The following is a 25,085-nucleotide window of genomic DNA, read 5'->3' as shown; positions in this document are numbered from 1 at the left end:
TCACCTTCACACTAATAATAAAGGACAGCAATAACAATAGTGTGAAGGTCTTCACCTTCACACTAATAAAGGACAGCAATAACAATAGTGTGAAGGTCTTCACCTTCACACTAATAAAGGACAACAATAACAATAGTGTGAAGGTCTTCACCTTCACACTAATAATAAAGTAGAATAACAATGTGTGAAGGCCTTCGCACAATAATAATAAAGTGAATGGTGTAGAATAACATATGTGTGAAGGCCATCGCCTTCACACAATAAAGTGAATGGAGTAGAATAAGTAGAATTGTGTGAAGGCCATCGCCGTCACACAATAAAGTGAATGGTGTAGAACAGGGGTGGGCAAACTTTTTGAGCTCACGAGCTACTTTTGAAATGACCAAGTCACAAAGATCTACCCACTAAAAAAAAAAATTTTTTTTTATATATATATATATATATATATATATATATATATATATATATATATATATATATATATGTCCTGAAAAAAAAGTCCTACTCCCATTCCCTATGAAAGTGATACTTCTTACTATGGCTAGCTGCCCCACTCATTTTTATACCCTTTCTTAAGTTTAAGAGAAAAAACAGGGTTCTGACAATTGGAGGGAACTTGCGAGCTAGCATGTTTGTGTTGTGTTGTTAGCGCCGTTGTTTGTACACGCGTCAAGTGCGAAAAGAAAAAAAAATAATAATAATAATATCACGCGATCGACCAATAGTGGCTTGGCGATCGATCGCGATCGACGTATTGCGCACCCCTGGTGTAGAATAATATATATATACATATACATATATATATATACAATAAAGTGAATAGTGTAGAATAACATATGTGCGAAGGCCATCGCCTTCACACAATAATAAAGTGAATGGAGTAGAATACCATAAGTGTGAAGTGCCTTCGCCTTCACACTAATAATAAAAGTACATCTCAAACCAGCAATCTAATGTGAAACTGCAGTCGATATATTGGATAACAACATTTAGGCATATATATGCATACACGTTATTTAAAACCTACTATAAGTAAATCGTAAATCTACATTCTGGCTTACATAGTTCACGCCAGGAGACGCAACATATTCACTGACTGATCCGTTGATGCACAGGAAGGCAGTTCACTCATTGACTCGTTCGCGAACGGAAAAGCCAGGATTCGTTCCCTCACTGATCCGTTCTCGCGGTGAACTGGAAATGCGAATCACTCAGTGAGTGATTCACTCACTGAGTGATTCGTTCACTCACAGATTTGTTCGTTGGTGAAGGGGAAATGCAATTCACGACTCGTTCGTGAACGGGAAGTTATGTCATTTTCTTCTTCGTTTTGTTTTACGGCGAGGTGGCACCAGCTTCAATGGGCATTACTGACACCTGCTGGTTGAAGTTATATGGAAAGAAAAAAGAACGAATCACTTCAGGAAGTGATTCGTTTACTCTCGTTCACTGAATTGATTCGTTGTTTATGAACGAATCGTTCACTCACGAGCCGCTTGCCGTATCGGGGCAGGGCACTCGTTAACAAGCGTAACGCTCTGCTTGGTTGCTGTTTACTTGGTATTATTGTAGTTTAACCTAATCGTGCAGCCATTTCTAATTAGTTTCTCACTACGTCTGTACAAGAGCGTACATGCAGGAGCTTCAACGCGTTCTGTTTGCTAACTGCGAGTGCTAACACTTGCAAGCTAGCCTCTACGTCACACCTATTGGAGCCTGTAAAACAGAGAAGATGGCTTTATCGAGGACACAAGATGCGTGTTCAGGCGATGACGGTGGCGGAATGGGGTTATCAGAAATGGACAACGGGTGCGGGGGCGACGAAGCGAGCCAAGGCGAGATAATTGGCTCCTCTGGGGACGGAGGAGAGCTAAAAACGTGTGTGTTGGAGGGCTTCGGTGAGCGGGACGAGGTCGAGGCTCTCATCGCGGGTCTGCCGGACGTCCACGGGGAGCTGACCGGTCGGGAGTCCGCCACGGAGAAGTTTCAGAGTGAGCATCACACTAGGGTGACCAGATTTGGGTTTCAGAAAACCTTTTTTTTGGGGGGGGTATCTGTGTCATATATTAAGTTAAGGTAAAAGTTAAAGTCCCGATGATCGTCACACACACATCTGGGTGTGGTGAAATTTGTCCTCTGCATTTAATTCATCCCCGTGTGATTTTGATCCATCCCCTGGGGGCGAGGGGAGCAGTGAGCAGCAGCGGTGCCGCGCTCGGGAATCATTTGGTGATCTATGACACAAATGACATGGTGTCTGTATAGCGATTGCATTTATTGGCCCGAATAACCCAATTATGTTTGAGGTAGTCCAACAAAATCCCAGCCGATTTGGAAATTTCCCCCGGGCATTTTTTTTAGGGCTCCAAATTAGTACATGTCCATCAAGAGGACGTCTGGTCACCCTACATCACACATTTCCCAGCTCCTCAGGCCTAAGCACATCGTTCTCACGGCACGTACAGTGCCTTGCGAAAGTATTCGGCCCCCCTTGAACCTTTCAACATTTCGGAACATTTCAGGCTTCAAACATAAAGATATAAAAGTTTAATTTTTTGTCAAGAATCAACAAGTGGGACACAATCGTGAAGTGGAACAAAATTTATTGGATAATTTAAACTTTTTTAACAAATAAACTGAAAAGTGGGGCGTGCAATATTATTCGGCGCCCTTGCGCTAATACTTTGTAGCGCCACCTTTTGCTGCAATTACAGCTGCAAGTCGCTTGGGGTATGTCTCTATCAGTTTTGCCCATCGAGAGACTGGAATTCTTGCCCATTCTTCCTTGCAAAACAGCTCGAGCTCAGTGAGGTTGGATGGAGAGCGTTTGTGAACAGCAGTCTTCAGCTCTTTCCACAGATTCTCGATTGGATTCAGGTCTGGACTTTGACTTGGCCATTCTAACACCTGGATACGTCTATTTGTGAACCATTCCATTGTAGATTTGGCTTTATGTTTTGGATCATTGTCCTGTTGGAAGAATCTCCGTCCCAGTCTCAGGTCTTTTGCAGACTTCAACAGGTTTTCTTCCAGAATGGTCCTGTATTTGGCTCCATCCATCTTCCCATCAATTTTAGCCATCTTCCCTGTCCCTGCTGAAGAAAAGCAGGCCCAAACCATGATGCTGCCACCACCATGTTTGACAGCAGGGATGGTGTGTTCAGGGTGATGAGCTGTGTTGCTTTTACGCCAAACATATCGTTTTGCATTGTGGCCAAAAAGTTCGATTTTGGTTTCATCTGACCAGAGCACCTTCTTCCACATGTTTGGTGTGTCTCCCAGGTGGCTTGTGGCAAACTTTAAACGAGACTTTTTATGGATATCTTTGAGAAATGGCTTTCTTCTTGCCACTCTTCCATAAAGGCCAGATTTGTGCAGTGCACGACTGATTGTTGTCCTATGGACAGACTCTCCCACCTCAGCTGTAGTTATCTGCAGTTCATCCAGAGTGATCATGGGCCTCTTGGCTGCATCTCTGATCAGTCTTCTCCTTGTTTGAGATGAAAGTTTGGAGGGACGGCCGGGTCTTGGTAGATTTGCAGTGGTCTGATACTCCTTCCATTTCAATATAATTGCTTGCACAGTGCTCCTTGAGATGTTTAAAGCTTGGGAAATCTTTTTGTATCCAAATCCGGCTTTAAACTTCTCCACAACAGTATCTCGGACCTGCCTGGTGTGTTCCTTTGTCTTCATGGTTCTCTCTGCGCTTTAAACAGAACCCTGAGACTATCAAAGAGCAGGTGCATTTATACGGAGACTTGATTGCACACAGGTGCATTCTATTTATCATTATCAGTCATTTAGGACAACATTGGATCATTCAAAGATCCTCACTGAACTTCTGGAGTGAGTTTGCTGCACTGAAAGTAAAGGGGCCGAATAATATTGCACGCCCCACTTTTCAGTTTTTTATTTGTTAAAAAAGTTTAAATTCTCCAATAAATTTCGTTCCACTTCACGATTGTGTCCCACTTGTTGTTGATTCTTGACAAAAAAATTTATATCTTTATGTTTGAAGCTTGAAATGTGGCGAAATGTTGAAAGGTTCAAGGGGGCCGAATACTTTCGCAAGGCACTGTAGCGGAAAAGCTCACCTGCTCACTGTTCATGTGCTCAGCCCACAAATGTTCCTCCTCAAAGTCACTAATTTGTTTTTTTATTTGGGGACCAACCAATTTGTTTTTTACAATACGTATACATTTCACTAAGATTCTGCCAAGTACTCTAATCAATTAACCATGAATAAATAGTACTATTTTTGCTCATGTCCACTTAACAGAGATTCTCGACCGATATCAAGATCAACCTCATCTGCTGGACCCACACTTGGGTAAGTTTGTAAAAAAAAAAAGAAAAACTCAAATAGGCCCCAGAAGAAATACAATTTAAATGCATTCATTATGTTTTAGAGTGGATGGTGAACATGTTGTTGAAACCGGTGAGGTGTGAGGACTGCCCTTCTTCCTTGTTTCATTTGGCCTTCAAGTTCCTCTACATCGTCTGTAAGGTCAGTCTGATGTGCATCTAATTCATTGGGTCTCAAAAATACATGCTGCGAAAATGTGACCACGCGACCGTTGGTCACTTCTCTTGACTGATTATTGATTTTTGTCTGTGCCCAGGTGCGAGTTTACAAAATCTTCATGCGGCGTTTGCCTCACGAGGTCGCCGACATGGAGCCTGTTCTGGGTTTGCTGTCCAAGCAGGATCCGACAGACACACAGGTTCCATCGGCACGAGACGGTCCTTCCGTTTTGGGGTCGGGAAAAGCAGTTGACCGTGTCGCCCTTCTTCTAGACATGGTCGACACGCTATATTCTGCTGCTGTGGCTGTCCATGACCTGCCTCACGCCCTTTGACCTTTCTCGCCTGGATGGCAACTTGCAGTCGGAAAACGGCCGCGCCAGAGAGCCCATCATGGAGCGCATCCTTGCTATTGCCAAGGCAAGTTGAACTCGTTCCGATGCCGCATCGCCAGGTGCTACGTTTGAGAATGCTCTAACACGCACGTAAAGTCAAAACAGGAGACAGATTACACTTCACTAATACCGTATTGGCCCGAATATAAGACGGTGTTTTTTTGCATTGAAATAAGACTGAAAAAGTGGGGGTCGTCTTACATTCGGGGTCTAAACATTATAACCATTCACAACGCTAGATGGCGCCAGATATTTTTATAGCGAATGCTGAACTTAACTCCCCAGGCCTGTCACGAAGAATAGAAATACAAATAGCGGTAGCACGAAGAAGAAAAATAAAAAATAGCGGTAAGAAAGAAAAGAGAAGAAAATAAAAGAACAAATAACAGAAAATGGAAAAACCAGAAGCCATTCATTTACACTATTGCACTTCAGTTTACATATTTAAATGTTCAACTATTAGGATGTGACAGACAGTTTTTGCATGATTTGAATTAGGCAAAATAACTTGCTTTTTCTCTCGAATATATTGTTATAATCATTTGTTGCAGATGTACTGTAATCATTTTCTGTATAAAAATTAAATTTGGAGTTCAAAAGTCTTTTTTCAAACTTGAGTCTTGAAAAAGAGTGGGTCGTCTTATAATCAGGGTCGTCTTATATTCGGGCCAATACGGTACTCTTTGTACCTGCAATTGAAAGCAGTTCCCAGGTCTTAATAAAAGCAGTCTTCCAAAAATGCAAATGAATGGCGCCCTCCCAGACTAATTTCCAAAGACCTGTATGTAGTCAAGTCCATTTTAGAGGTTTACTTTGGATTCAGGTTGACTTACTTTCAGTACAGTGATCCATCGCCACTTGGCGCTTCACCTATTGCGGCCTCTGTGCATTGCGAATTTTTATGAAAACAAATATTGCGGCTATATTCAGTGCAGGGCGGCACGGTGGGACACTGCTTGGCACGTCCGCCTCACAGTTAGGAGGGTGCGGGTTCGATTCCACCTCTAGCCCTCCCTGTGTGGAGTTTGCATGTTCTCCCTATGCCCGCGTGGGTTTCTCTGGGCGCGCCGGTTTCCTCCCACATCCCAAAAACATGCTTGGTAGGTCGATTGAGCACTCCAAAGTGCAAGCGCGGCTGGTTGGTCGTCTCTATGCGCCCTGCAATTGGCTGGCAACCGGTTCATGGTGTCCCCCGCCGACTGCCCGATGACTGCTGGGATAGGCTCCAGCATGCCCGCGACCCCCATGGGGACAAGTGTTCTAAAAGACGGACGGACGGATTTTCAGAGCATCGCGGGTTTTTGTAGGGTCACTTGGAACGCGGGGCTTTGTCTGTCTTTACAGCACACTATTGGCCGGTAGAGGAAACAAGACTAATGGGAACATGTTGATTTGTATCCTTGCCGCTGATTGGCTTAGACCTGTAAGAGCGGTTCTAACCACGGTTTATCTCAGCCTCCCGCTACGTAACCACTCTTCTACATCTCTTATTTGTGTTTCGTTTTGTCACGAACAAGATCGGACAACTAAATGCAGCATGGGCTCTTTAGTTTAAAGGAGATAAGGAGGGGTGGAATGCTGGCAGAGCTGGACAATGAGGCAAGCTGACGCGCTGGTCAGTGAGCGCGTCGTGCGTCATCGAAGCCCGTGCATAGCGTGGTCGGGGACAGGCAGAAAGTTGAGCCAAACAAAGTCCAGAGCAGATCATAAAAGCAGGCTTTCATTAAACAGCGAATTAGGAAATGGGCATCGCGCTACACAGCGGATAAGGCAAATGGGAATCAGATGGCAGGCATACGTGTATCGAGGTAGAAAAACCATCGCAGATTGATGGGCTTGCGGGGTTTAAATACATGCCCTAATCAGCCGGTAACATGGGCTACAGGTGGCAGCAATCAACACTGATTAGCGCGTGCAGCTCCGCATTGGATATGCGCGCCCCTGCGGACCAGCACGAGGGCGCGTCAGTAGGCCAGCGCGGCGAGAGCAGAGCGGAGCCGTGACACGTTTACTATAGTTCTTTTGTGACTTTTGAGTTTTAGTGAAGCCCTAAAGAATGTTTCTAAAAGTCAGTTTAACTTTCAAATGTTTAAAAAGTGTTTAAAAACACAATAAAGTGTTTAAAATACAATAAACTAATTTTTTTTAATAAAAGTCTTGTACGGATATCATAAAAATATTGACTTCATGTTACGGATTTTCACCTATCTTGGAACCAATTATCAGGAATAAACGAGGGATCACTGTATGTGAATGCTTGGGTTTTGATATCGCTAATACTGCTCATGTTTGCTCTATAGCCTCCTTAACAGGAAAAGAAATGGTCCACATATTTGCGACGTTGCACGTTTATTTCATGACCTCCTTAACAGCAGGAAAAGAAATGGTCCACATATTTGTGATCATGTCTTTTCTGTGTGCAGTCCTATCTCGGTGTCAGCGACAACTGCAGGCTTGCTGCTTCCGTCTTGGTGTCAAAGTAAGCATGGTAAAATAATCTTCTGCAAAAGACTCTTACGCAGAAGAGTATTCCTGACTTTGAACTGTAGTGTGTTCATGTGGACCACTAGAGGGCGGTGTTGTGCTGCCTGGCTCATAAATGTGGCGCTCCATTGATGTTATTTGTTTGCTTGAGAGGTTCATGACGCGGCCAGATGTGCTCAAGAAGCACCTTGGAGGCTTCCTGGACTGGAGCCTTAACACGATAGAACAAAATAATGACCAGTCCCTGGACTCCATCAGGCTGCTGGATGGTGCTCTTCAGTCTCTGGTAAGCGTGAATAACACATGCACGCGCGCATGAACAAGTGGGTCAAACCTTTGATACTTTGTATATATTTATAAATGAATCATTTTTGTCATAAGTTAAAAGCGTTGCCAGGCCTATCAATAACCTATCTGTGACATGCTTCTGTCAAAAAGGAGGATAAAAAATTATATCTCGTTAGTTGCATACCACTCCTCAAATACCTCTTGCGGTTGTTCACTGGATGTTTGGGTGACCTGTTTCGTTTTGAAAAGGTGCAGTATCCGTCAAAGTTGCCACGCGACACAGCAAAATGCCTCCCACCAAATCTGCACGTTGTGTCAATGAGGCCCTTGTCACGTTACTGTTGGTCACGCAAGCAAGTCGAGGCATTTAATGACGCCGCTAAACTTGAACGCATTCCCGCAACGTATCAAGGCCTTAAACCAATTGTTGTAGGGATGAAACCATTGTTTTGTTTCTCTGCCGCGGACATTGAGTTTAAACTGGTACATATGGTGAAATCTCACATGCATAGAATTTTTCACTGACATCTGATTTGTGTTCTGACAGGCGATGCTTTTCCAGCACGGCAAGCGGGAGGATCTCTTAGCGCACGGTAGGTTGAAGTTTGAATGGATGTGAAATCAATCTAGTAATCACATTCATCAAACTAGTATTCACATTGATTTCCAGGGGATTGGAATTGACTGTATGACCAAGAGTATTGCACTAAACTGTTTGGAGGTGAAATTACATTTGGCTGTTTGGGATTCCCACCCACTGACAGACGCGCACACACACCTACACACTCACTGCCACCCACTGCCACACACACACACACACACACGCATTTTGTGAAGTTTGTTCTTCCTCAGTGGGAGGTTCACGCTCGAGTTTGCCTGCATGGGCTTCGTTCCATTCAGTTGCCTTTGCCTGTGGCAACAAAGAATATGAATAGAAAAAATTTCGTCAAGAGGGCATATTTGCATGCAGACAGGTTAGGCTTCTCTCAATCGGGCGGGGGAGCCTTTTCCTCTTTTTATAAAGTTCCCCTCGGCTCAGGTTAAGCTGAGGATGGAATATCGTTGCGACAAAGAAATAAATGGGAGCATTTGAATTTGCAACGTAATGTACAACACTTTCCTGAAAAATGATCATTTCCCCAACTGTGCAATCGTGAACAATGTTGTCCTTGTTCCCTCCTAGCTTGTCGAGTTTTGCACTGTCTCGAACCAAAAGGGCTCTCAAAGAGCAGCCAAGCCACTCTGAGGAAGCTCAACGTCAAACTGATCCAGCGACTCGGCCTCACCTATCTGAAGCCTCGCTTGGCCCCTTGGAGGTGAGACGCGAGAGCGACGTCGCCTGTGATCCGAATCTGTAACGCATGACGTGAATGCATCCAAGGTACCAGAGAGGAAGCAGGTCCATAGCATCCAGCCTTTTGAGCAGCCCAGCCGCCGACACCCTCCAAGAGACCACGCGAGGGGAGGACCACTATGATATCCCACAAGAGTTAGAGACTGTTATTGGTAAGTGGCTTCTGTTGTTTTGCTTTTGAGCGCCACACTTGGGATGTGAAATGCAAGCCACAGCAGCCGCAATCGGGCTCGGTCGTAATCTTGACCGCCCGTTGAGCAGATGGGTCAACGTTTTGCCATCGTCTTTGTTCTCAGAGCATCTACTGGCCGGGCTCAAGGACAGGGAGACAATCGTGCGTTGGTCTGCGGCAAAGGGGTAATGAGTTGTCGTACACGCAAGACTTCCTGCTGCTTCATGCTCCTCATTAAGCACAAGTGTGCCTTTGAACCCATTCAGTGTTGGCAGAGTGACTGGGAGGCTTCCCAAGGAGCTGGCGGACGAGGTGGTGGCGTCAGTGCTGGACTGCTTCAGGTAGGTTAGTTCAGAGGGAAAGCCCTTTCTGCCTGTCTGGGGGGGGGCGTTGAGTTCACATGATAAAAAGATGGTAAAAGAGAGCTATTTGTAAACAATAGCCATCCTTTTGTTCACATTTATATGCTTTTGGGACATTAAGTACGTTTTGTGTTTAGTGTTTTTTGCCTTTCAAATGTCCGACTCATGCCAAGCTATGTAGTTAACTGAAATGAAAGGTCTGTAAGTTGTAGATATGTAATGTTGTCGTGAATTAAACGAAAAATTTAGTTCAGAAAACTGTTTTATTTTTAAATATGCCGGATCCACCTAGTACGCCGATGCCCAATTTCCTATACGAGTGTGTCTCCGGGTTCATGAAAAGATGCTTGCGGTGTACGGAAAAAATAGGCTTGCGGACGGTGAGCAAACGGCAGCGACGTTCCATTGGTGCGTCGCAGCCAGTGTGAGTTGACTCGCTCACTCAAATGCTTTCTATTCCTTGCAAAGTGCGGCACAAGACCGTTCTGCACCCAGTGTGAACGAGGCGTTATGCCACCGCGTGCGTGTGTGTGTGTGTGTGTCTGTCTGTGCGGATGTGCATGTGTGTATAAAAGCTTCCAGGAGACGGACAGCTGGCACGGCGGCTGTCTGGCCCTTGCCGAACTTGGCCGGAGAGGCCTCCTGCTGCCCTCCAGATTAAGCCAGGGTAAGTCATCATTACATCCTCATAAATTGAGTGTATCTTTATTCATGCTTTTATTTGGCTGAAAAAAAAACATGCCCCATCATCATTCACTGCCCCATGCCTCATCAGGTACTTTATTAGGTACACCTGTAAGAGCTGTGTCATCTTTACTGATATCAGCATATTTGTATTTTCGTATGGTCAACGGGTGGCGCGTTGCGGCATGTGGATGCGTTGTGCCGCCCAATGCCCAAACCCAGCTCCTAATGGGGAAGTCAAACTTGTCTCGCACAGGTGCAACGAATGGACTGTAAGCTTTATTAATTTTTTATTTTTAACAGACATTACATGCCGGGAAGAGCGACCTCACGTTTCCTTACGAAGCGATCAGCATCTATCTTTCACTGCTTCAGTAATGTCCATGTTCAAGAGGATGATCTCATCATAACAAAGAATACAGTCCATCTTGTCTCTTCTTAATCCAGAAAAAAATTGCAGTCATCTCAGATCTTAGAACGATGCATTTTGCAGCGACGAACAGAGAAAAACCAAATCAACAAAGGTCCGAGCAGTCGCGATGAAAGGCGAGTGTCGCTTTTCCTTGTTTAGTAGCGACGAGGCCTCCTCACGGACCGCGCTGCCGCTTTTCTCCTCTTTGGTTTGTGTGGGTTTTGCAGTTTGGCCTGACTGCCGCCGGGTCGCTCGGTGCCTGCCGCATTCCTTCGTTTGCTCTTTTCCCTCAAAGCTGGCAGCCGGTCGGCAGCAGCGGAATCTTGCGCTGGCCGGCGCAGCAAGGCGAGCTGACAGAGTGCCAGCGCCGCCCTTTGCCTCTGCTCACACGCTTCTTCGTCCATGGGCTCGGCGTGAGGAAAGCGGAGGCTGAGGTTGAGCGGCACCTCTGCACCCTGTGGCTCGTCTGCGCCTGAGCTGTCCGGGTGCCTCATCGAGAGGTTTAGCGGTGCCACGGCGCCTGTGTTGTCCTCCTGTTCGGACGCCGCTTCCGAGCACCGTGCGGGCATGCCGCAATTTCCAAACCTCTCGGCCCATCTGTTGGTGAGATCCGTCCAGCAATTGGAGTCGTGCAAAATGACAACAAATATAAACGTGAGTGCGGCGGACGGACGAATGTAGCGGATCATTTCTTACCCCCCGTCGGCAAGCAGAGTTCCGAGCTGCAGCAGGCTCTCAGCCGTGTCCTTGCGCCGGGCGTCGCTTTGCTCTTCTATGGGCGAGCGGCGGCCCTGCGGGTCAGTGTCCTGCTGCTTCCTCTGGCTGGGTCTGTTGGGGGAGCCCAGGGCAGAGCAGCCCTCTTTGGGGCTCAGCCCAGTCTCCTTGTGGCCGCTTTGCCCTTCTTCAGCCAAATGATTGTGAGCAGACGGCATGTCAACGTGCTTATCTCCAGCAGCCGGGCTTTGCCAGTACCAGTGCAAAGGGAGATACCCGGAGAGCTGGCGGGCTCTGTACAGGCCGCAATGAAGCGGCCGTCTCGTGTCCGTCGGGTGACAGTATTGGTATGGGTACATTGTGGCCATGAGTGAAGCGGAAGGCGGGGCAGTGGCCTGCGGTATCACCGGCCTCTGGGGATCCGCAAACTCAAAGTGCAGAGGAGAAGACGCACTCGTGTGATCCCTTGCGGTGTGGTCGTAGGGAGAATAGAAAGGCCCAAAGTAAGGCGTGTACTCAGGACCCACGGGTGCGGGGAGTTGCAGTAGCGTCCAGGGGAAGGGACAGTCTGACAGCCGCACTGACGACGTCTTTGCTTGGGCTCCGTCGGGGTTGGGCGTCACCAGGGAGAAGGCGGACGGGCGAGGCCAGTCTTGCTTGAGCTCCTCAGCCGCCACGTTGCTGGCCTTTGTTAAGAGGCCACTTTCCCTCACGCCCGCGGCGTCGCTCTCTGTGTCAACTTCCTCCGCCGTGTGGCTTCTTTCCACTGCCGCCGCTGCGTTCTCCTGCGCTCCTGGCAAAGTGGCCCCACTGTTTGATTTGTTGGCGGGGGCCTTGAGCTGGCGAGCTGTTTGGCCGTTCTTCTGGGACACCAGGGAGATGGAGTTTTTGCACAAGTTGTATTTCATGTGGTTGAAGAGGTGCGACTTCTCATTGCAGGTGAAGGGACACTGGAAGCACTGGTACTTGAAGGGTTTCCCCGGCGGGCGCGGGATGTAGTGTGGCCTTTTGGGCTTCCGTTCTTGGGCACTGGCCATTGCCATCCAATTCCTTCATTGACAGGGGGGGGGGCAAAATGTGACACCCAACGAAACACTTGAGAGCCCAAGCATTTCTCTTCCACTCTTATGATCTCGTATCGACTCGTGTCGTTAGTCGAGCGATTTTTAGCTGCGTGCGACTGAAAGTTAAGCGCCATTTTTCATTGCATTTGTCGTTTGCGTTCAGCGCTCGGATTGCGGCTAGAAATGAAATTGGACGGTTGTCCGTCGAATGGATGCCACGGCAGGCACCCCCAAGCTCGACTCGTTTTCAGCGTAGCCATCAGACATGTGAAGGGATCAACTGCAGGGATGAGAATTTTCCGCGGATCCGCTGATTTCCGTGTTTTTTTCCGTCGAAAGTATCATTTTCGTGAATCGTGCAAATCCGTTGAGAATTATTTTTTATATATATGCGGGGGGAAGCGGCCGGCCAGCTGACCGGGCAACGTTGGCCTCGGCGACTCGCGAGCATTCGCCTGCCGCGACAGCATCTTTTGGCACATCTCAAGGCAAAATTAGTTAAGCTGCGAGTACGGAAATCGGCTTGCCTCTGTAAACCTAACTCACTGGCAGCAGTGATGCGACATTTGCCTTATTTTCGGCAGCATTTTGGCGCTACTATTTCCACTTGTTAACTTAACTTACGCGGAGAATTAAGTGTTTTTACACCGCCACAATGTGAATTTGCGATTGGGTTTTCATCACATGTAGACGAGTTATTTAATTAGATAGATCTAGGGCCTGCTCAGCTAAAGTTTTCGCCAGAATGGCTAAAGTTTTGGAGAAAAAAGATGAGGATCGTGCCAGGGAAATAGACAAGTCGAACGGGATCAAGAACTGTTTCAGTTGGGCATGGCTCGAGAGCAGCGTCATCTTACAACTCGGAACACAGTCCGTAACCACGTGCCTGACGGAACATATCCGTAAAGTAGATGTCCCGGGGAAGGTTTTGTGTATTCTCTGTCAAGATATGATCAGCTAAGGGGATGGAGGCGCTAGGAACATTAAGGAGCACATCGAATCAAAAAAACACAAAGGCATGTTTTTTGTTTTTTTACAAGGATGTGGGTTTAGAAAGTTAGCTAATGTTGGGCTATTGTCATGATATCATTAAAGAATAAATCTTCAATGATATATATATATATATATATATATATATATAATCGGCCCCCCCAGACTCCCGTCATCGGCCCCCCAGACTCCCGGCCACTCTTCAGTGTTTTTTCACATTTGCCATTCTCATCCCTGCAACTGGAACATCATTTGGGAGGATGAAAGCCAACAAATAGTGTTTTTTTTTTCTTCTTCTGTTTGCTTATAAGTTTCACCCTGGCCCAAAGGCATTAGGATATATTTGTTTTGAATAATACGAGTGTATGAGCAGGCGCTCCAAAATCTCGAGCCGCCCAAAAGCGCGCAGCCTGAGGCGAATGGATTTTCTTCAACTGCTGGCGCAAACAGGTCGTATACCAAACAGACGCATGCTTGCATATGCAAACATATGCATGCCGTGCATTTGCATGGCCGCAAATGCCGTGGAAAATACCCGCTGCTGTCGCTCATCACATTGCGGCCGGCCGTCATTGGCTGCCAGGAATACCAGGAGTGTGCGTTTTCTTCTTTTACCTGAGCCTTTTTCCACATTGTATTTTCGAAAGCATGTACGACAAGCTGTGGTGGCGCCTACGCGGAGGAACTTGCTTGTCGTTTGCTGTTGCAAGAAGTTGTCACTCAAGTTTGGCCACTCCCTTGCTAAGAACGCCAATTAGCTCTATGACAAAAAACCAAGGCTGCTGCATCCAAAAGAGATTTTCTTTTGGATACAGCAGCCTTGTATCGGTTTTAACGTCGAGTCAAGCTTACAACCTGAATTCTCAAAACATCAAAGGAACGACAACCGCCCACCAATCGGCATGCTGCCAATCACCATATGCTCGTCAGACAAAAGCCATCACCATTACCTGCTCTGGAAGTGGAGGTGGCTCCCGCTCCTCTGCCTCAAGTGACTGTGCGAGCCAGCGTGCGTGAAGCCCATTCACCTTCGCTTGAGCGGTTGTGGGCGGGGCCTCAGTAGTCCCAAGAGCGGCGCCCTCGGGCAACACCAATGTTGCTGATATTAATCGAGCCTCCAGCAATGGTTTGCACTATGCGCCCCCGCACACCCCGGGTCCTCCTTTTGACAAATAATTGTGGGCACGCTCGTTTATCGCTCGAATGTGTCAATTTTTTTGGCTTTTCCATGTTTGTGAGTGGGCTCTATTCCCCAGCGAGCAGGCGTCCCATGGGAAATGCTTTGAGGTTTCGTTTGGCTGATGCTGACATGGGGCCACTTTGTCTTGTGCAGTGGTGCCGCTCATCACCTTGGCCCTGACCTACGATGAGAAGAGGGGCGCGTGCAGCATTGGCTACAACGTGCGCGACGCCGCCTGCTACGTGTGCTGGTCCTTCGCCAGGGCCTACGATCCCAAAGAGCTGCGGCCCTATGTCAACCAAATTGCAAGGTCAGAGTAAAAGACGGCTGACTGCGAGAACCGGACCCAGTTCGATCCGGGCCGGCGCGAGTCGGAGTGGTCGATAACGCTCGTGGCAAAGGCAAACGTGTTGCGGCTCGCGACTCAGCAGCCCGCCGGCCTCAGCAACACCTTTCCCTCCCTTTGCCCTCATGGACAGGATTGCCGGGTTTTGCCTGTCGGCTGTGGGTTTCGGTCATCGCTTTGACAAGCTGGTTCCTGCTCCCTTGGAAGGGAAACTGACTCACTGTTGCGTGTGTGGGAACCAGGCAAAGCATTTGTCTCACAGACCCTGCCGGTAACTGGTCGATCCTGCCTCGTGAGCAACGACTTATCCGGAGTGGAATCAGGACTCGTTTTTTTTTTTTTTCTCCTATCCCCGGGGTGGGTGCCGTTGTTAAAGGCCAAAGTGTCAGCAGAGGTAGTTGACATCTGATCCCTGCCCCCAAAGACACACGCTGGTTGTGTTGGTCGGAGCATTCGTCTTAGCGTTTTCTTTCTTTGTTTGTTTCTTTTCTTTCTTTCTTTCTTTCTTTCTTTCTTTCTTTCTTTCTTTCTTTCTTTCTTTCTTTCTTTCTTTCTTTCTTTCTTTCTTTCTTTCTTTCTTTCTTTCTTTCTTTCTTTCTTTGTTCCTTCGGGTCGTGGTTTGCGATCGGAGCAAACATGGGTCGATTCCGATGGGCATGATCAGCTAAAAAGATGAAATTGTTCTACTAGCAGCAGCTTCATGAGCTTTGGAATGAGCTCGTGTGAATGCATCTCTTTGGTGAAGTGGTTCGCACAAAGCAGAATTTCTGAATTGTGAGCCGGCTGAACTTGGGTTTTCATGCTTGTTTGCCTCGACAGCTCTTTGCTGGTGGCGGCCACGTTCGATCGAGACGTCAGCTGCCGCAGGGCCGCCTCAGTGAGTGCCTCCTAGCGACCTTTGTGACCTGTGCATCTTGCTCATGAACATTTTTTGCTTTGTCCCAGGCTGCTTTCCAGGAAAACGTTGGCAGGCAGGTTGGTGATCACACCTCTCCAATATTGTGGGGGGGGTTTTCCGCTCATTTGCTACCAAGTGTTCATCTTGCAGCACTAGTGAAAGCCTTCCAACAGTGGGGCAATAGTCACAAAGGCAGGCCAAAGTTCAGGCCTGCCCTTTAGCATTGCAGTTTTGTTCAAGCGTTTTGTTCTTGACCGCAGGGGACGTTCCCTCACGGCATCGACATTGCAACGGCGGCGGACTTTCACGCTGTGGGCATTCGCAACTGCTGTTACCTGAACACTAGGTAAGCAATTGTCAGCCGAGGGAAGAAGCGCCACTGCGACTCAAGCGCCCACCTTCAGAATTTGCTTTTGGCTTTGCAGTGTTTACATTGCCAGTTTTCCTGAGTACACCAAAGCCATGATTGACCACTTGGTCGTCAAGAAGGTCAACCACTGGGATGGGTAGGTCATGTGTGTTTTTTGTGTCATGTTTTCTTTTCTTTGAGTCATCTCTTCACATTTTGCCAACAACAAGTAAGCAATTGTCAAACGTGTTTTCCAGTGCGATTCGAGAGCTCACCTCCAAAGCGCTTCACAACCTGACGCCTCAAGCACCTGACTACATGGCGGCTTCGGGTAAACCCTTTGCACAGCCTTGCTCAACTGTTCCAGGAGCATTTTTATCCGTACAAAGCTTTACAAAGGAAAAGTCTTTCTTGCGCCTTTGCTGCAGTTCTGCCACAGCTGTTGAAGATGGCGGCGGCGGCAGACCTTCAAGGTCGCCACGGAGCCATCTTGGCGTGTGCGGAGGTGACCTATGCACTCTACAAACTAGGCCTCCGCACTGGCAGGTAAATGTTTACAAGCAACGCCACCAAAACAGTCGCGCGGCGGCGTCTGGTCGCCTTCAAGCACACAACCGCTCGCAAGTCACCTGGGTTGTAGCTGTTGCTCACATCTTCAACATGGTATTTTGCCGTTCATCTCTTTGCTACCATCATTTTTGGGAGAAATCGTGACCACAACTTATAACATGGTCATTTTGTATGTGAAAGCGTCAGCCCTTTGCATTCCCAAGTAGCGCTCCCTTGCAAAAAGCTTGCTGCCATTGCAACGAGTGTTTTGTTTCGCTTCACTGGAAGAAGTGCGTGTTAATGAGTTGAAGCGCCGCGTGCTGCCGCAAATCCAAAATTGGAACGTGCTTTGGAAGTTCTTACAGTTTTTGTTATCTCATTGTTCCAAGCAACAGGACTGTCATGGACATGGTTCCCTCCGAGTGTGTGGCAGCTTTGAAGGATCTTCACCAGAAAGTAAGACACGCTGTGCATGTTAAATCAGTTTTTGGGCTAAATTGGATGTGTTGACCCACTTTTAGATCCAAGACAGGAAACAGTACAGGTAAAGCAGACCGGAAGAAGTCAACATGCTGCTGATGGGCATCCCTCATAATAATGACTGCTTTGATGGTTTTCTTTTGAAGGGGCTTTGGTGGAGAGCTGATGAGGCCAGCCAGTGAGTCACTCTGGGAAAAAAAAAAAAGTTTTTAAAATGAACGTCATTCTTCCTGCCTGCAAGATGACATCCGAGCTCCTTGTTTGAATTGCAGTGTGCCGACTTATTGAGACGCTTTCCTTGTCCAAAATGCCGTTCAAGAACGAGCCGGTCATCGGTGAGTCAGTTTGCTTGAACCCGCGTGAAAAGTCGCGACAGGCGCGTGAGTTTGCCGCTTTGCCTTGCAGCCGGCTGGCAGGCGCTTGTTGACGACACCATCGGGTCACTTCATCTGCTCTCAGGTCGTGTCAAGGACGGCGTCTTGGTAATGCGTCCGCGTGGGCACCGTTAGTGCGCTCAGCTTTGAGCAGCGTTCTGGTTTGCGTCCGCAGGATGCCGCCCTGCGTGCCCTGTCTGCCTTGTGCAAGGAATACTACCAGGTCCGGCCCGGCCAGGCTGACCCAGAGCAGCAGAGTGAGTTATTTTTCAAGAGAGATTAATTTGTGACATTTTTCATGCAATGACAGGTCTCTTTTTCTGTTGTTGTTTTGTAAATGTCTGCTCATAGCAAACGCTTGATGAAGCCGGTCGCAGTTGTCCAATTTGCCAACCAAATGTAATTTGTATGTGTTTAGGCGCGCTCGTCACTCGCTATACGGAGGAGCTGCGGAGTCCGCAGATGCTCAGTCGTTGCAGCTCTGCCCTCGCCCTCGGCTGTCTGCCGGGCTTTATGAGCCGCGGCAAGCTCAAGCAGGTGCGCCTCAAGTCAAGGTGCCTTTCGTACTGCGCTCGCTCGACGTAGTCATCGTTAAGTTGCGTTTGCGTGGCCCCAGATCTTGGACGGCCTTGGCCAGATGCACGCCGCCTGTCTGCGCGAGCGCCGTTTCCCGGAGGCCAGGAGGGACGCCGTCCAAGCGCTGGCCCAGTGAGCGCCCTCTTTTTCTTCCATTATTGGGTTGTGATTTTCATCTGTTTGCTTTTTGCCATGTCCTTGTTCGTCAAAGGCACTCTTGTGTCTTCATTGTTGTTTGTTCTGCCGTGCGCAAGCTTCACTGAGGGAAAGATAAAACTGACCCGACTGGCTCTACCCGCAGGACCTGAATGACATGTCACTCAAATGGGAGCCTACGCTTTTTTTTTTTCTTCATTTATTAACACGTTTCCTGACAGGGCTCCCACGAGGGTTTCTCAAACAATTGTGCTTTTTACTTGTTCCAGGGCCCCCTCCCGCTGGCCCTCCAAAAGTCTTCAGGATAAACTCAACATAACTTTATTTATCCGTCTAAAAACAAGGCCTCAATTGGCATTCAAGCGTCTTACAAAAAAAAGAGGGAATGTGAGTTGAGTTGACTTGTTGGAGAAGAGAAATAAAGATGTAGCTGAATCAGTCCTGCCCTGTTGGTATAATTTTGAGCAAGGAAGGCACCAGAAAATACGCACTGGATACCCATTGTGAACCGCCAACCTTTGGCCCCGAAGACCAACAACGTTTAAAGATTACACATTCAATGTTTTGAGCGCAGCTGCGGGGTGTTAGTGTTGACATGTGACCATCTTGGTTCTTCTTTCTAATCAGAGTATGTCTGAAAGCGGGCGTTTGTACCGGCGGGTCCCCGGCGTCCTTTCTGTGCTCGGAGAACATTGCCCACGTGTACGCCGTCCTGCTGGACAGTATGGACGACTACGCCACCGATAGGAGAGGGGGCGTGGGCGCCTGGTGAGTGGCGCTCGCTCGCTGCCTTTTTCCTCCTCTGCTGCCTTTTTCTCTTTTGTTGACAATGTTGCCCTCCCTCGGGGCCTGCCTCACTTGTTCCCCTGCGCACACCCGATTGTCTTAGCAATAGCCCGAGGCAACGCTTGCTTCCTCAGCAGGCAGGAATGCGATCCGCCCGGCTCGTCCGTTGTCCTTTTTTGCGACACGGGACAGGCACGTTCTTTCTACCTCTGTTCAAAAACATAAGGCCTGCAGGTGCATATTCAAAACCTCTAATGTGGTCAAAACGCAATCCATTTTTGTAGTTTTATTACAAAAAATGTCAAATGCATGATTTATTGTTTTATTGTTTTGTTTTTTTCATCAGAATGGTTACTATACATTTTGATTAGGTTTCATTTTGATTAGTTTTGGGATTAGTTTTTTTCCAATGACTGAAGACATCCTTTCTAAATGAAATGTGCCCTTTTGTAAATCAAAATTCAGTAGGAAAAAGTCTTAAACCTTCTGTTCAATGAATCTATTCTAATATACCGTAATTTTCGGACTATAAGTCGCACCGGAGTATAAGTCGCACCAGCCATAAAATGCCCAAAAAAGTGAAAAAAACCCATATATGTATATAAATCGCTCCTGAGTATAAGTCGCCCCCCCACCCAAACTATGAAAAAAAACCGCGACTTATAGTCCGAAAATTACGGTATATTGGAATTTAACTTCTGAAATGAACATCAAGATGTTTTTGTTTTTTTCTACAATATTTGACTTTATTGAGATGCACCTGTATTTGAAAACACCAGTCACATTCCATTTTGGTTTGACAATTTCAATGTACGCCACCAACTTTAATGCAATCTCACCATACCTGTTCCCCCCCCCCCCACCCTCCCTTCTTTTGATTTTTTTTTTTTTAGGGTGAGAGAGGCCGCAATGACGAGTCTGAAGGATGTGACAATCCTGGTGACACAAACAGCCCCAGAGATCCTCCTCCCAGAGCAGTGAGTAGATGCCGAGGGTCCAAGTCGAGACCCTTCCATCGCGCCTTCCTTTGAGATTGTTTGTTAACGCCTCCTTACATGACACAGTTTTAGTTTGAAACACAACGCAAGAAAAATAATTGATGGTTCATCATGGCACTTTGCTTGTACTTTTCCAAATAGTTCAGCCCTCTCAGGCAGCTCGACGGCACACCCGCCACGGTGGGGTTTTATTTGCTGGAAATTGTGATTGTTGCTCGCAGGGTGAAGTGCATGATGGGCAAGCTGGCGCGGCAGTCAGCTGAGAATATCGACCGCTACAGAGCGCACGCCGGCGCCATCTTCACGCACCTCCTGCACCACTCCGACCCGCCTATTCCGCACATCCCCCACAAGGAGGCGCTGTTAAGCATCTTTCCACCGTGAGTGCCTGCCTGTCGCCTGCCCAGCTCACGTTGCCTTGTCACCTTCACGAGGTGCTCTTCCTTCCTGTTTCAGGGATGTCAAATCCAGTCTGAACTGGAAAGCGCCATCCCAAGCCTTTCCATATATCACCCGGCTACTTGGACTGCCCGAGTACCGTGACCAAACCTTGCTGGGCCTCACAGTGTCAGTGGGTGGGATGGCTCAATCCACAGTAAGTGGACGGCAGCATGTTCCTCTTGTAGACTATTTGTGATTCGTGAGGGAAAACGTGTGCATTGCAAATCTACTGAAAGAGGGAGCTGAGCGTCTCACAAGATCTTGCATCGTCATTAGACGATGGTCCATTTCCGTTTCATCATTGGGCTCAGTCGAGTGTCCCCCCCCTCACTCTCTTTCTCTCCTTCTCTCTCTGACTCTGTTTGTCTCTGTCTGTCTCTCTTTCTCTGTCTGTCTGCGAGGTCTCCATCTGCGAGGTCACTAGCAAAACAACCGCGTTGCCGACGAAGTCCGTCCGAGTTTGTTTTTGCTCTCGCCACTGTTTTTTTTTCTACACACAAGACTCGGAAATGTTGGCGCAGGGCCGCCTGCAGAATGGGCCGGACCCAAATCAACACACAACAATCATGGAGCCAAAGCGTAGGCCGGCCTTCCGCTAAGCGTCCTGTGGCGGAACCTCGGCTAGGTCCCTATCTATTTAGGGACCTCGAAAGAGGATTTTATGTCATCGACAAACGTACAAGCCGTCGCAAGGCTCATAATTTAGCGCCGATTGGAACACAGTGCCGGACTGCGAGCTCCAGCAGATTGAATGGCTGCGAGATTTGGAATGTGGCCCGTTTGTGCAAACGAACCGCTGAGCTGCTGTGCCCCTTCCAGGTGACGGCCTCCTCCCAGTCTTTGCTTGACTTCCTGCGTGGGATCCAAGGTGACCGCGCCGCCCTGGAGCACTTTGCCATGGATGCCCTGATTCAAATCTTGAGAGAAAATGTGCGCAATACCAGGTACCAAGAGCAGCTCTTGGTCTTTGTTGTCACCCAAAGCACATTGAGTCAACCATTTGCTGCTTTGTGATCAGGGCAAAGTCACGTCTGATGGAGCGATGGACGGAAGAATGAATGAATGAGTGACTGGATGGATGGATTGAATGGTCTTAGTCAACGACATCCTCCTCTCCTTTGACTTGTCTGGCTTACAACTGATTTCAACAGGATGTCCTTTTCAGAATCGCCCTCCCTTTCCTCAAGATGTCGAACCTGCTGTTGTCTAACGGCTGCTTTGACATCTTCACCTCGGAAGAAGAGTGAGTGTCACCGCGGCTTTTTCACGCGTGGGCTATGGCGCTGATGTACCTTTTGCCCCCAAGTCACCCTTTCTGCGTGGAGCTGCTGTCGCTGTGCCGAGCGGTTGGGCGGTCCAAGGACGTGTACAAGCTGCGCGCCTGTGTCACCGTGTGAGTAGCTGCAAGCAAAGCAAATAGCAAACGTCCACGCTGACTTGTGCCACTCGTTCATCTCCGCCAGCTACTGCGGTCTCATCCAGTTCCCGGGCCAGGTCCGCAAAGAGGTCTTGGAGGAGCTGCTGATGCTTCTCTGCAACTCCTTCCTCTTGGTACGTTCCAAAGAAACAACAGTGCACTCGTCAGCCGCCTCCCTTTAATTCTGTTGTCTCTCCGCAGGTTAGAACGACAACTGCCAGGCTGATGTACGAGATGCTGCTGACATACGACGACGTCGTCGTTCCTGACATTTTGGACGACGTCATGAACCTGCTCAGCGATACCGACTGGTAAGGAGCCACGTTTTGAGAGACCATACCTTTTTCACCTCACGTCTCCAAGCGAGCAATGTCCCTCCCCTTTTTGTTTTGTTTTGTTTTGTTTTAAGGGAACGTGAACCTGCCACTCTGCACCCCACTAGAAATGAGCTACATCATTTGCTGGGAGTCTCCATGAAACCTCCCGTTGCTCAGGTAACGCACCACACACAGCTGGTCTTGACCTCAGCGACATCTCTTCTGATCCACCAATCGGGACTTGCGTTGATAATTTGCAAGCGCGTTACACACAGCTGTCTTCATGTGTCTCTTTCTCCACCTCTGGCAGAACATGTCCCCAGAGAGTCAGAAAATGGACGGATGACATCGCGTTGAATGCATGAGTCTTCCCTTAGTCAGCCAAATAAAAGAGCCGTCATCCTTTGCATTGCTCTTTTTTGTCGCATTCAAACTGTTGTAACAATCTCTGAATCAAAATGCTGCATTTTGCTCTTGCATTTGTGCTCATAGTGTCAAGCAAGTGCTCACACCAAGCATGTTGCCATTCCAGCGACACTCTTTGTCCTTTTGTGAAATGTCTTAAGGAATAACAGATGTGGCATGGTTGAATTTGAATGTCATCCTGCATTGAAGGTCTCGCTTTGCTACTTTTGCCCTACCGTGGCCTCTTGACAAAGGGCCGCCTGTTGCGTCACGCTCGTGGACCGTTTGGCACCCGATGCCGAGACTTCAGCCTCGCGGACATCTTGCCTTGCATTCTTTGTGCTAATTGGATTTCATTTCATAAGGTTTCTTCCTTTTCCCGGGGGATCTGTGCCTTCTTGTATGGAGTTGAACTTGCTTGTCTTTGTTGTTGTTTGGCGCTCAAAGGCTGCGTTTGAACCACGCCATTTGAACATAAAGTCAAACGTTGACAATAAAATAAGAATTTGCGCTTTGAATATGAGTCACGGAATCCTAACTAGACCCTCTGCTGCTAGCATATTCTTTCCAAATGAGGACAAAATGGATGGATGATTGAGAATTGTGCAATCCTTGAAACCAGCTGTGCCTTTTGGGCTTAGTTGCGCTTTGGAGAATTCGGAGCTCTCTGTGACGTCTCAACGATAGCAGCCACAAGGATCAATTGTGGCTATGTTAGGCCAGCGGATAAGCGCTGGAATTGTTGATTGTGCCAGCCAGCCACGTTGACGCCCCAAGTCTTAATATCTATCGCCCTGCCCATAATTCCACTTTAATTCAATCCCAGCCCCAGACGGACATTCCTGGAGTGGTTTTATTGTGAAAGGGGGGTTCATCTCACCGGGGCGAATTGACGGTAAAGTCAGCAAAAAGCTTTCAGTACAATGCCAAGGGCCTGAGATGACAAATTGTTCAAAGGCTTACAGTTGGTAGCCATGGTGATGGCTCGTATACAAAGTCGGCCTTGTAGAGTGAGCCGGAGACTCGAGGAGGAGGGGGCGCCTGCTTGGACATTAGCAATCGCCTGCTAGGATCTTTGCAACAAGCAGCGGTCTTGGGAAGAAAATAAATAAATAAAAAAAGCATTTGGTGCCACTCTTGTTCAAAGTGTTCATGCTGTCAAGCCAAATAGAATGCCACATAGGTTTGCCTTCAAGCCCGCTAGCCTCATGCTAGCGCATAATCGGAAGCCCCGCAGGAAGGCTAACAAATGGCATCGTTTCGCCAGCCCTTCTTGGAATATTATCTATCTTCTCTATGCTAACATCGTTGAGGGCCTGCCGTGCCCTGCCCCCGTCCCGCCAGGACCGATTTGAAAAACACGGTTGGACCGGCGCACGAGATTTTGAAGGAGCTAGGGCAGATGCGCTTGACGTGGCAACATGTGCAGGCTAAAATTTGATTGGCAAAAACATCTCAAGTCAACATACACATCCCAAAAGCGCTAGGGCCAAGAGAAATGCTGCGAAAGGAGGAGATCAATACGATAGCAACAAACATGATTGGGTTGAACTGTGGGTCAGTCTGTACTCGGCGTCTAGGCGGCCAGCATTGTGTAAAGACACTTGAATATCTCCAAACCTGCAGCAACATGATTAACATCATTCCCCGTTTTCCAGTCACGCATCGAGTCATCATGCCCTCGCGGGGACAATGGCGGCGCTTGTCTGGCTGCCGGTTTCATCCGGACGGCGGCTCAGCGCCGCCCTCAGTGCACAAATGAGCCATGTTTTTTCCGGGCCTCATGATGCTTGGACGTGGAAGGAGATCACAAGTTTCTAGAATGGGTGCGCGCTTCTCCGTTGGCAATCAATGAGCGACGCAGCAAGCGGCACCGTATATAAAAGGTGGCCGTGGGTCGGGGATAATGACACGGCTGAGAAGACTCCGGGCCGCCGATGAAAATAGCGTGGCGGACGCTGTCATTATGAGCCGCAGCCTTGGCCAGTTCTAATCTGCTGCCGGCAATTATAGTCAGAGATGGGGACTCGAGTCACTGTGACTTGGACTCGAGTCGACTTGAGTCGCTGTTTTGATGACTTGTGACTTGACTTGACAAAAAATGAAAAAACTTGAGACTCGACTTGGAAGTTAAAGACTCGTGACTTAACTTGACTTGAGACACGATGACTTGAATGACTTCAGTGTTATTTAGTTTGTTTTCAGTTTGAATATAAAATTAATAATACATTTAAAAAAATAATATCGATAACACGGTAGGAGCGCAGGCTGAGAATGGCGTTGTCATGATTGGATCACTACCCTGTCAATCAATCAGTCGTGCCCTCTCTACCTACCGAACGTGTTTATTGAAGAGTCACGCCCCTTTAT

General features: G+C 47.9%; 2 protein-coding genes across 3 annotated transcripts; one reads left to right on the top strand and one right to left on the bottom strand.

Moving 5' to 3' along the window:
• Positions 1–1,492: 1,492 nt before the first annotated feature.
• On the top strand, positions 1,493–23,215 carry tbcd (tubulin folding cofactor D). 2 transcript variants are annotated; one of them, XM_037257127.1, is made up of 39 exons: positions 1,493–1,991; positions 4,280–4,330; positions 4,410–4,507; positions 4,623–4,724; positions 4,798–4,944; positions 7,343–7,398; positions 7,557–7,689; positions 8,239–8,284; positions 8,875–9,007; positions 9,073–9,197; positions 9,342–9,402; positions 9,484–9,558; positions 10,155–10,246; positions 14,777–14,933; positions 15,789–15,846; positions 15,915–15,944; positions 16,128–16,213; positions 16,293–16,373; positions 16,474–16,547; positions 16,645–16,762; positions 17,161–17,221; positions 17,287–17,309; positions 17,392–17,423; positions 17,518–17,580; positions 17,651–17,727; positions 17,795–17,876; positions 18,038–18,156; positions 18,236–18,327; positions 18,979–19,119; positions 20,031–20,114; positions 20,357–20,515; positions 20,592–20,730; positions 21,396–21,520; positions 21,742–21,819; positions 21,883–21,969; positions 22,040–22,127; positions 22,195–22,304; positions 22,403–22,487; positions 22,621–23,215. In XM_037257127.1, the coding sequence occupies exons 1-39, from the start codon at positions 1,733–1,735 to the stop codon at positions 22,654–22,656; spliced, it is 3,663 nt and encodes a 1,220-aa protein (XP_037113022.1). In that variant the 5' UTR covers positions 1,493–1,732; the 3' UTR covers positions 22,657–23,215. The 2 variants fall into 2 exon arrangements, with proteins under 2 accessions (XP_037113022.1, XP_037113023.1); XM_037257128.1 differs by lacking the exons at positions 22,403–22,487; positions 22,621–23,215 and having other exon boundaries at positions 21,728–21,819; positions 22,195–22,309.
• On the bottom strand, positions 10,537–14,484 carry znf750 (zinc finger protein 750). The gene is made up of 3 exons (XM_037257208.1): positions 14,394–14,484; positions 11,372–12,439; positions 10,537–11,272 (listed from the first exon to the last, which is right to left on the bottom strand). Exons 1-3 carry the CDS (start codon positions 14,465–14,467, stop codon positions 10,831–10,833), a joined length of 1,584 nt encoding a protein of 527 aa, XP_037113103.1. The 5' UTR covers positions 14,468–14,484; the 3' UTR covers positions 10,537–10,830.
• Positions 23,216–25,085: the final 1,870 nt, after the last annotated feature.

This window comes from Syngnathus acus, chromosome 8 (genome assembly GCF_901709675.1).
Source record: "Syngnathus acus chromosome 8, fSynAcu1.2, whole genome shotgun sequence".
NCBI classification, from domain to species: Eukaryota; Metazoa; Chordata; class Actinopteri; order Syngnathiformes; family Syngnathidae; genus Syngnathus; species Syngnathus acus.
The sequence above is the reverse complement of the archived record's forward strand: the minus strand, read 5'-3'. Positions and strand labels throughout refer to the sequence as shown.